The following is a 12,565-nucleotide window of genomic DNA, read 5'->3' as shown; positions in this document are numbered from 1 at the left end:
GGGTATAATTTGTTAATGCATGTTTCATTGTTTGTATTTTAGAAACATATTCTCAGCTAACAATAAGACAATTAGCTCAATTAATAATGACAGTCAGTCTATTATTATCTCGGCGATGATATATTTAGAAACCGCCGAAAACACATAAAAAATCACACAAGAGCGAATCGTCTCTCGAACATGGGGTGGGAATCAATGGAGCTGAAGGGAGTGCGCCCTCCGCATTGTGCAAACTACTTACAGACACACTTCATAAAAGCAATCCCACTAAACCCCCCTAAATATTGAATAAACACATCGTACTTGACTTTCCACCAGCAAAAAAAAAGCTGCCCCGAAAACGCAACAATTGCTTAAAACGGAAGCTAATTAAATAATTGTTGTTGTTAATTCGATAACGCGCGTACACGCATAAATTAAAAGGTTCCCGTGCTCCTTTTGTCCAGCTTAATTAGACTCAATTACAATGTTAACGCAATAAGAGCAATTAACCCGTGACGTCATAAAACACAACGCGTGAATTTGCATTTATGCAAACGACAATCTTATGGCAAAGGATGCATTAGGTGATCAATTAGAGACGATTAGTTCGAGCACTTATCCGATCGCTGCGAAATGGATGCTGTGATTCGGTTGACAAACGTCTGCCTGTATAAATTTGGTTTAGATGTGTTGTGAATGTTCAATTTCGGATAATTTGCAATAAAGTAGGCAACTAGGAATACGCCATCAAAGTAATTTTCACGATGCAAACAACATAAACGCAGTTAAAGCAGTTTAAAACGTAATAAAACAAAGTGTACTTTTATGGAATATAAAAATGTGATATGTTAAGTAAACAATTCCGCATGTGCCCGTATAATAAAAAAAAAATATATTTCTGATGTAATTGAGAAAATTTGCATGGCAAAGGGAAAAAAGCGGACGGGGAATAATAAATGCCCGGTAACTCTGCAAATAAAATTTGTAAAACATATTTGGAATTAATTTTGGGCGAAGCCTCAGAGTATGCATTTGGTAAATTTATTTCAGAATTATTTAGTACGATGGGTGTGCTTATAGGATTTAAATTCGTCACATAGCCCGGAGCAGAAAAGTGGCGCGGCCCGGACGAGAGCTCGGAAAAATATGTAATATTTATGGGGTTGAAAAGTGGTCTGGTCGACTGCCTTCGCCATGTGCTGTAATGGGGGTAAATATGAAATGCTAATATTTGCGAAGTTAGAAATTATATTTTAAATTGAACTGTCCGATGCGCCCGGTCTGTTTGCGCTGTTCCCGATATAAAAATCATTTCAATTTCGCCGCGAGCTTTTTTACGATTTTACAATATTTCAGTTGGTTAGCGGGCCCCGTTTTTTTTTTTTTGATAAAGCGCCGTCGCGTTATGTTTTTTTTTTTTGGCATCGCCGATATTTATTAAAACCTAATTTATTTTTCCGTGTATTCGCAATTTTTTTCCACCACAAAAATAGTGTAGTGCATCGCGAATTAAATCTAAATGGATTTGGTTGGACCGTTCTATTTTCGTTTAGAGACATTTGTCACAATTAAAATTACGAATCCCATATAATACATACACTGGGACACCAGATCGCAAATATAATTAGCCGGAGCGCGGCTTTCATCGGGTCAAGTGTCAATTTGCAATTGTGTTTTGTCCGTCGTTTCGCTCTCAACAAATATTCCAAGATGGAAATCACAATCGTCATTTTTATAAATACACAGACCTTGATTTATGTCATTTCTAGACACTTAAATTTTGGAAACGGGAACGTTACAACGGCCTTGACGTCACTAAAATTGTGTTTCAATTATAATCATACGTGGCACTTTATTTAAAACAAGTTTTTGACAGCAAAAACTGAATAAAACGTGAGGCAAAAATCATGCACTATATGGAATATGGCATCTCTGCTGAAAATCAAACAAGAATAAGATTTCATTTCGTAGATCAATAATTAAATATCATATAAAACATATTTTTGAAATGCTTGATTTTAAAAATATTTTTAAAAAGTAAAAATTAAATTAGAAATAATATAATAATTATTATTATTATTAATTTTTTTTTTATTAATTTTAAATCTGACAGAATGTCACACATTAATAGATGATTTTTAATATATTTTAATAATTTTGGTCGTATAAGTTGTAAAATTTTGTTACCTCTTTCAAATATTTCCGAATTCATGATTTCTTCTTTTGTATATGTTAGATATTTTAAAAAATATTGCAAATCATACCTTTTTAAAAAACTAATAAAATTATTATATCTATTTTCAAAATGAATTATTCATAATTAATTCTTTTATTATTATATATTAACTGAAGAGAAAAATATTTATTGTGTGATTTCTCACATATTACTTTTAATAATTTTTGTCGATGAAAATGTAGAATTTTTGCCATCTTCCAACAATTTTAAATTTTCATCGTTTCTTCCCATCTCACCTTCTTGTCTTGTCTATATTTTATATTGATATTTTAAACTTATTACAAAACATACATGTTTTAGAAGGCTTGAGTTTCCCCTATATTTTAAAATTTTAATTTTCAATTTTAAATTCGATTATTACATTTTGATTAAAAAAATTATACAAAATATTTAATAGTGAAAATAAATTAGTCAAAGTTAATTCTTTGATAGGTATAATTTGTTACAAATTAAAAATTAGGAACTTTTTATGTTTTGGTTTAAATTTTGCTTTCATTTTTGCTTTTTTTGTAGTCGTTCAAAATGTCAATGTAACTTAAATTTTGGATATCATTGTAGAATGACTTAAATCTTTTATAATTTATTAAAATATAAAATTTTGGATATTTTACTTTAAATTTGTTAAATTTTTATTACATTATTATTTTTAGATATTCATAGTTTATTTTTTAACGTTTGTAAATAATAATTATTATTATAATAACATAACAAAAATTTATTTATTAATGATATATTTATTATATATATATTTGTGGTAATTTGGTATACTATACAATAGCATGGAGCAGTATCCCAAATCAAGAAACTCATTAATATAAAAATTGTTTGATATTCTAGAAATACACTCTAGAAACAAAAAATTAGATTTAAATATTTAACTCCTTTTTCATATAAAATTTGTTCATTGTCATACACCACACAAGATTGTCTTAAAAAAATGTATTTGTACACTATTACTTAACTTTAACTAGACTTGTGAACCTCAGTGTCAATTATATCATCAGCAAACAATTCCACCCTACTATTACCACACACATCAACAATATCATTTATGTGGTATATAACAAAGAGAACAAAAGAGTCAATACAGATCCTTGTGGGATGTCATACGCCAAATACCAGTTAGCTAATTTTTCTTTATTTCGTCAGAGAAAACGTAAAATTTGTCAATTTAAGACACTCTGCATTAGAATTATTAAGTAAAGTGATTCTTTCCGAAGAATTCACGTTTATGGGAATATGTGGGGAACAGAAATTGATATTCCGACAGCGGTGCAAGTTGGAGTGGAAAATTTTCGACGGAGCAACAATATTACGGTGCATCAAAAGAAATTACGGCCCGACTCGACTTCGAACCGTTATATAAAAAATTATATCAAATATCAAATACCCCTCCCCCGTTGATGCTGTAGACCGATGAGTTTTGCGTGCAGGCTAGTATAAATTCATCCGATTAAATTATCAATCTTCATTAGAAAAAACACACTCACGAAAACGAAAAAGTGGTAATTAAAATGGGCGCGTAATTAATTTATGCGGCGCATAATTCAGACAGTGTCGGTTTTATGGCTTTACACCCGCATTTATGTTTTACGACACGCTCGTTACGGACAATTTAATTCTTTTAAAACTTACTCTTGCGCCCGCCTAATTGACTGAAAAAACATCATAGGAACGCTTTATCAAAATTTCTGATGGTTAATTAAGAGCGGACGTAACCATTAGTAATTTTTCAACTGGAAATCTTAAAACTGAAGTCGAAAACAGTCCGGGTACGATTGGGTATGGTTGGGGGCGGTTGCTAGTCTGTTTGATATCGAATTACGCGAGCTGTATGCTTAACGGGCTTAAGCCGAAAACAAGCTTAACGTTCTGCGGTTGGCACAAACCTGAGCTCGCTTTGATCCGTGCCCGTCTGCTAATTAACTGATTAATTAATTGCACAGTCACTCTAATTCGATGGGAATTTATTTATGAGCATCAGCATTAATGTAATTACTACAGGTGTTGCGAAACGATTTCATCTTTCCAACCCCTCTCGCTCTATCGCTGTTTGTGTGTGTGTGGTTTAATTTGGCTTAATCCTGGGTAAACTATCGCTGAGTTTAATTTTGCCAGGATTTATGTGGGTGGAATGCATGTGAACGTGTCTAAGACAAAATGGGAGGGTAGTAGAAGAGGCAGTTTTTAAAATTTAAACTGGCAACTGTCTTATACATAAGGGAAACTATATTTGCCTTGAAATAAAACGGATCTATAAAACATATAAATTCTATATTCTTTCTGTGAAGTGCCATATTACATCCGAAAAACAGTGGAGCGCAGGCAAAGAACTGACAAGACGAGAACTTAAATATTCATCAGGCAGACATAAAAGATCCTAATATCATAAAACGAATTTTCCATTCATTCAAACAAAAAGAAAACTGAGCAACGTCTCATTTCCATTTCACAGAAATGACAGTGATATTTTCATTACGCTAAGTAAATTAATTTCGCCTTTACTATCTACCATCTATTATCTTTTATCCTTTACTTTACTCTCCTTATTAGCAAATCTTTATGAGATAATGTCTGCATTTTTAATCAGCGCACTTAATAAAGTAAATTGTCGTTACTGGATGCCGTTCCACCTGCAATTTCAACCCTTTTTAAGTGCCTCTTCACTGTTTCAACTTTCGTTTTTTTCGACAACAAACGTTACTTTCTGAAATCAACCCCAAACAACCGAAGCCCCGAACATCTAACGTAGCCGTTAAGTCAATGACTTCCGGATGTAGAGGCACGCGCCGTCCCGGAAGCGATCCGGACGCGCTCGCCCGTTTCCGGGCGCGACGATCGAGAGACAATGGTTCGATGAATGATTCAATGCGCTCTTTGGGGGCGGTTTAAGGTTGTTACGTTCGATAATTACTGGGGGATTACTGTCGCGATAATGGCGATGTTACACCAACCGGTCATGCATTCCACATTGATCTTTGTCGGGGTTTAATATTAATGTGTTTGCGAATTTATTCGGTTGATTGATTATTTCTTGTGGGGACGTACTAGAAGACACTCGTCGACCATAAATATTGAAATAATGGTACATTTCAATTAAACTGTGTCACACAATAAGGTAATTTTGAAAATTTGACAGAACTGGGTCTCCGCTCTGGCAAGATGTCGTGCAACACTAAAAGGGGATAATCCACACACACAGTATCCAATTAATGTGTTGTAAATTAAGCTGTCTGAGGCATTTAAGCAAATGCATTCGCTTTGCCACCGCCATAATTTCATATAAGGAATCTTCTCGTATGTCACATATTGTATTAAACAATGTCGCGTCGCTTCTTGCACTTAATATCGGGAATACGCCAGATGAGCCGTAATCAAATTAACTTGCACTTTTGGCTTTGAACAATCAATTTTTAGCGAATCTCCTCCCCACGAAAAAGGAACCCATTTGCCTGATAGTGAATATTTTAAAGGCCCGAAACGGGATTAATCCACCCTTACTAAAAATAACGAAACTAATAACGATTATCCGAGCAAAAATCCCATCAATGGTAATTTCGGATTCGACCCCGCGGCTTCTGTCAGTCGCGCCGAACGTAAATCCGTGACGTGGTGGAGGGGGCGCCCGATTTTTACCATTTTAAACTCTCCCTTTAATTTCCCATTAGAACACACCCCCGGCGATTTAAATAAATAATAGCCGTATTTATGTTGCGGGGAACCTTTTATTTTCCCCGGACCGAGGCATTGTTTTTAATGTCTGCTCGCGTGCATCTTTTCTCTCCGTTTCGGTTTTCCGTTTCGTTACTCCGGCGTTTCTTTATGTCCTCCCGAGGACTTTGTTGTCGTTTTAAATGTGTGCACGAGTGTGGGATTAAGGTGAAAGCCGGGATGTTAAACTAATATGGATCCTGATGCCTGCGATTCGATGCAAATGGGTTTTACCGTTTAAATTTATTTTTTACACGCATCTTTATTTTTTCTTGTTTTTATAAATTGAATTACCTAAGCGTGTTTCTTAAATATATATATATATATATAAATAAAGAAAAATATTCGGCTATATTTATTACAGTATCACGCATCGTAGAAAATTGTCTTGAAATATTAACAATGGTTCTCTTTACAGCCGCATAAAAGTATGAAAATTTCACATTGTATTTTATCCCGCAGGAATGTTTAAAATTGCACCTTAAACGCGTTAGAGAAGGATAACGCAGTTCCATACCGGTTGAGGCCTCGAAGCTGCGCTACAAGCTCGACCCATTTTAAAAGTTTCCCTCCGTGTCTATTAATATTTGTCCAAGCTTCTTTATAACAATTAATTAATAAATAATTTTAATACTTATTCGTTGTAATTACTGAATTGAATTGAGTTTAAACGTTTTTGTAGGTTGGCGAAATGATAGGGGTTGTGTTCGGAGCGTTGGGCTACGGAAAGTGGAAATCTTGAAATATGAATTCCGCTCACAAAGCGAGTTAAGAGTATCCGAGTGAACTTTTTCGTTTTGCGGCGTAAACCAGTAAAAATAATTCGGAATTTTATACTTTACAGCCCTCATCTGAATTTCATATTAACGTAACGGGGCGCTTGCCGCGGCCCGGCCAATCATAAATGAGAATATACTGAGTATAATACATTTTTAAGTACATAATAAAACGGCGGGGATGTTTAGTTTTTCCTGTGTCGCGACGTTTATAGCAGGAACGTGTTAAATGGGCCTAATTTAACGACTTGTTTTCTCTGCACAAATGTAATCTGCCCGTTTTTTCGCTACTCTTAACAAAATATTCATTGCGTGCTTCCCCTCGATTGGGAGGAGTTCGGAACTTCGGGGGGGTGATGTATTATTCCCGAAGAAACGGGTGGCTGTTTTGGGGGAGAAGTAGGAGGACAAATAAATAGGAAATGACCGATCATAAAGCCGGTACGGATCGAGGTTGTGATGTGATTTGTAGACATACTGCGAAACGTCCCGCGGGACGCTCCAAAGTAAATTGAAGTCTAAACATTTTAACTGGGGGCGGATTTGTCGGGGAAGGAACATGTCGGCAAACATTATTACAAACGTCCGACGGGCACTATATCGGAAATGCAATACAAGAAACGTGACATTTTGATTTGTTTATATGCCGCGGATTGAGAACAAATGGATCCGTGGATCCGCCATCGAAGTATTATCATCATCCCCCTCGCGCACACGTCATATTTGCTCTGTGCCGCCGACTACTTACCTTTCTCTATTCCCGCTCGTTCCCTTTGTCTACATATGTGTGTGTGCTTTTTAACATTTTAAGCTTTAGCAGACGAGACAGTTTAAGGATCACTCTAATTGAATATGGGAGTTCTCTTGTGGGGATTTCGCTTTTTCGGTAAGCTTTTATTCGGTTAGGGGGTTTTAGAACATGTTAACAATCCTGAAAAAATGATAACATCAAATATATAGTGGTCTTTTTTAGAGATAAATAAAAACATACCAAAATCTATTAACTTGATGAAACTGGTCGTTTTGTTACAACGGATTACATTAGGTTTGTTTAGTATGGATTGGTTCAGTTACATTAGGTTATAATGGTTAAATTAGTTTGATAAGGTTAGTGGTAATAAATGTTGCAGAGAAAGAAACCTGATCAGTTGTTAATCTCTATTTCTAACCTAAAGTGGTACCACAAAGTGGTCCCAGGTTGGGAAAATGTTGAAGAAAGGGGAGATGTTTGTCGGTTGGACGTCCAACTCCACACTACCTAAGGTGAAAGACCTGGAATTCCTAATACCTTATAGAAAAGTACTCCTACTAGTACTACTAAATTTTTAAGCATCTGTTTTTTAGAAACTCACATTACATGCTACATACAGCGTGACTAAACAAACTCTGGAACTTACAGATATCTTAAATAATTAGCACTCTTCAAAAAGAATACTTATCATCGAAATGTATTCATGCTACAGAAAAAATACTTCGCGAAAAATACCTCCTTGCTTCATATAACTTCATAATTAGCACCCATATTTTATAATTGAAGTGTATTGAAGTCGTAATTTGGATACCAATTTTAATTGAAGGATGGTGAGGAAACTTGAAGCTGAAAATAGCACACACTTTTTTGAAGAATATTGTTGGGATATTTACAACGAATATGTAGCATTTTTTATTTATTACGTAGTGTAGAATTATATACGAGTAACAGAAATTAGAAAAGAATAAATATTTTCGAGTCTACCATCGATCGAAAAAAAAATATTTCAGACGAATCCTAACTATTTTTAACAGCAAAAGCTGAATCTGCAATAAAAATAAGGGTTTCCATTTAATATTTTAATATTACCCTCTGTTCCACCTCAAGGAAGGGGTGAGGTACTAATCAGAATATTTCTCCCGCGGAATGATCAAATTTTGTTAATGAGTATATTTTTAGTATGATGTTTATTACCAAAGATTTTTGAAAGTTTCAGGTTAAAAAATGTGACGTAACTTAATTTAATATGAACAAACCAATAGTGAGAGTATGTTCTTTATGTAAATAACTAAAAAAAATATATTAAAATATGCAAATCTACATTTGTAAATAACCAATTTAGTCCTTTATAAAAGTGTCATTTAAATGATTTGTTAATGACAGAGTATAAATTTGTTGTAACGCATTTTACGCGATGCAATATTTATATTAGTTGCAATAAAGCGGGCAAAAATAATTGTCGAATCGCAAATCAGCAAATAACATAAAACACATGTGTTAATTCGTCCCAGATGAAAAAGCCTCGATTATTTATAAATACGCGCGTTTCATTAGTGCGGTAGTGCGTTCATTATTCACCGTAATTGCCGTATAATTAATATCAATCAGTGCGATGCGCGTCGGCTCCCAAAATAAATTTAAACATTACCGAAATTAAACCATATTGTATCCGAAAGCCAAATTACGGGCAATAAAGTTTGCCCGGGGGCGAATTCATGCAAATGCCCGGACTGGACATTTCATTATCTCGGAATAATTTCGGACAAACAGCGAGCGTCCATCCAATTAGCGGTTTTGGTGCGGCGCGTTCCGCGTCAAGACCAGGAAAATAGTTGACCGACGGATCGAAACAATATTTTCGGCGCGGGTGGAACGTCTACGCAAATGAAATGTAGATGAATTTGATAAATAATGGAACGGGGTAAATTGAAAAGCCGGCCCGAGAACGGGAAACCTAGAGGGGTGATATAATTTCTAAATTGGAATAGGATGTGTATCAGGGACGATTATGATACATCATGTACGCAATTAATGCAAACTATATCAAATTCGATTAAGCCATTCCGTCAACTGGCCCGAGCCGTTCCTTTGACCAGCAAATGCATTGCAAATCCCTCATTATCTATGGAACACCGTCGACTGCGAGCGGTACATCCATGTTTGTTCAAACACTGAATCTATGTTTGTCACTGGTATAATTTGCCTCTAACAAACACACATTTTATTTAAATTAAAAAAAAAAAATGTAAAGCTTGTTAGAAAAGTTTTAATATTGTTCAATTGTTTTGAATGAATTTTTTTCCTCCAGCAAGCGTTGATCCATCCTAATTCTGGGTTTGTTGTTTTAGTTCCACAGGATTTCGGCCGGTGTTGGACGGAACCACCCCGACCAGGAACACGCCGCCATTATTCTTCCCGCCACACTTGGCCTCGCATATATCGTCGCAGTTCTCGCCGCCGCTCTTCCCCGCCCTTAAAGGTAAGATCGCCCGAATCCCCTCTAATCAATTATCCTACGCGCCGTTTCCCGGGGCGCTTTCAGCGTTATTAAAAGTGACAACAGCAACGGCTGAACAATGATTTATCTCGAAATCCGCAAATGAATTACGTTATCCTATTATGCGCGGATCGGTATGGCTTCCCATCTACTCGCACGGCCAATTTGGCGCCGTTTCGCACCTGAGAACCGTAAATTTCCGGCAAACTTTAAACTCGATCAAGTCCCCCAAACTCGATTACTTTTTCTCAAGTCGAAATTGATTTGTTGCAGGATTCCCGGGTCTGTGCTCGTGCTGCCCGATCAAACCGATGTCTTCGTCGTTGCTGACGACGAACGAACCGTCGCAAATCTCGCCGGAGAGCGATCAGCGGTCGTCGAGCGTGGCGGAACTGCGTCGCAAGGCTCAGGAACATTCGGCCGCTCTGCTGCAAAGTCTACAGCACGTCGCCAATTTTCAGCAGGCCGCCAGTTTGGCGGGGGGATTGAACTTCCCACTTTTGCCGCCGCTGACTCTTCAGGCGTTGCAGAGGAAGCATGAGACGCCGGACGGCGAGACCAAGGAGTCTTCTACGTAGGACTTGCATAATTTTAATCCTGGCAGAAGATAACAGTTTTTCTGATGATTCCATATAAATAATTCATTCTTGAAAAAGTTTAATGTCTCGTTTTAGGGTTACACAAATTATTGTTTTGAATTGTAAGTGAAGGTAGTTTTACCATTACAGTAGGTTAGTAGTTTTACAAGAAGTAAAAGGAAAAAAAATAGTTTAAAAATAGGCGTTGTTTAATCATGGTAGTGCAATGTGTAAATATGCAAACAAACACCAAAGCATTTATGTATATAACTTGATTTAGCACATAATTGTAATATAAATCACGGTACTTACCCTTCGATTTCAACATTAATAATAAATAACAGGAGATGAAATAGATGCAGTGTTTAATTCCCATTTCGTAGATTTAAATATTATAAAAAAAATTGACAAGTATTACAATTAATCTATTCTAGAATAATTTATGAGCTAATTTAAGATAGGTTGTATATAAGGTAGGAAATTGTAGAAAACCTGTTACCAAAAAAATGTGATGTGATTTAGGTATATGACATTCGTACTCTATTACATAATAAAAACAGTTGTGTAAAAATTGTATAATACTAGTGTGTTCAATAAAAAAATATATTAAAATGATGGATTTTTATTGGTATGATGTATAACATGTATGTGATGTAAATGACCATTTTCAGTTAATTGAAACAATAAAATAAATATCGTTTAATTTTCACCATTTTTATTTTAATTTTAATATACAGCCTTTAATGTACTGTAATATGCTTTAATAAAATTAAATAAAATAAAAAAACTATATAATAATGGATTTATAGCTACACAAACAACATTTATAAAGATAATTAATAGGAATTATTCAATTTTTTATTAATAATTTTTATTGTTGTACCGATCTGAATTTGTAACAATACAATAATCATAATAATAATAATAATAATAATAATAATAATAATAATAATAATAATAATAATAATAATAATAATAATAACAATAATATAATGTTATTTTTTTAAAAAGTACTAAAAAAGTTTTTCTTACAATTTTTTAAATTTATTTTAATTTTTTAACAATAATATATATATATATATATATATATATATATATATATATATATATATATATATACATGATTTATGCCATCATTATTAGTGAATAACCTTACAAATCACCAAAGAAATCGGATCGTGGAACCCAGATAACCGTTCCATTATACACACAAAAGCGTCGCGACGTCGGGTGGGGGCAGAACGTCGCGCCTCCCACGTGGTCCCCAGCCAATGGGGACGCTTCAAACGTGAACATCGATCAACGGTGCGACGCCTTCCCTCGCGACGTCGCGGCGGTCAACGGCGCCGGGGGAATAACAGACCTATCGAGGGGTACGACGGACCCCAAAACCAAAAGGGTAAGAGATTTATTTACTTGGGGGAGAGAACGATACCTCTTTTCTTCAAGACGTAGCGTTTTTATTTTATATCTGTGTATCGGTCAAAAATGAACGGTGGTTTTAATAACATAATGCACAGCCCGTTCCATGTGAATAAAGAGAAATGAAGAGGGGGTGGGGGGTTGATATCTAATTTCGCAATTGTGGCCATAATTCAGGAACGGTCCCGCCGACACATTCCTATCCTCGCTCGCGCTAATTAACAACAATTAGCCGGAGCCGTGATGTAATTTATTGCCGACATTACGGTATCATTATTCACATTAAATCCGGGAGTGTGCGGTGGTTCCGGGGTGCGAATTTATTGTTATTAACTGATTGCCGCGCACCAATTTGTATCCATAACAATCATGGTTGATGGGAATCGCTTTTAACGAATCAAAACTCATCATGTGATGGTTAAAAAATCTACCCCAAACTTTTCCTAGGTATTTTTCAACATTCGACCACGGGAAACGCAGAAACAAATTAGTAAGAAAAGCGGGCGCACATATTTGCGCCCTGCATGTAAAATTTATGGTGGCTTAAAAGTAATACCCGCTAATGGTGCATTAGAAGAGGGAATTTGTACGATTGCAATCTACTTAAACTGG

At 35.4% G+C, this 12,565-nt stretch overlaps 1 protein-coding gene across 1 annotated transcript in view; it reads left to right on the top strand.

The window, feature by feature from the left end:
• LOC109603531 (dorsal root ganglia homeobox protein) overlaps nt 1–11,137 on the top strand; it is a 31,530-nt gene extending 20,393 nt beyond the window's left edge. The window contains exons 7-8 of the mRNA XM_049970398.1: nt 9,805–9,935; nt 10,227–11,137. Of these exons, the coding sequence (XP_049826355.1) occupies nt 9,805–9,935; nt 10,227–10,531 (436 nt within the window). The 3' untranslated portion in view covers nt 10,532–11,137. The remainder of the gene's footprint in view (nt 1–9,804; nt 9,936–10,226) is intronic.
• Nucleotides 11,138–12,565: the final 1,428 nt, after the last annotated feature.

Source organism: Aethina tumida, chromosome 1 (assembly GCF_024364675.1).
Source record: "Aethina tumida isolate Nest 87 chromosome 1, icAetTumi1.1, whole genome shotgun sequence".
Taxonomy (NCBI): Eukaryota; Metazoa; Arthropoda; class Insecta; order Coleoptera; family Nitidulidae; genus Aethina; species Aethina tumida.
Note: the sequence above shows the minus strand (reverse complement) of the source record. Positions and strands in the feature narration are given on the sequence as shown.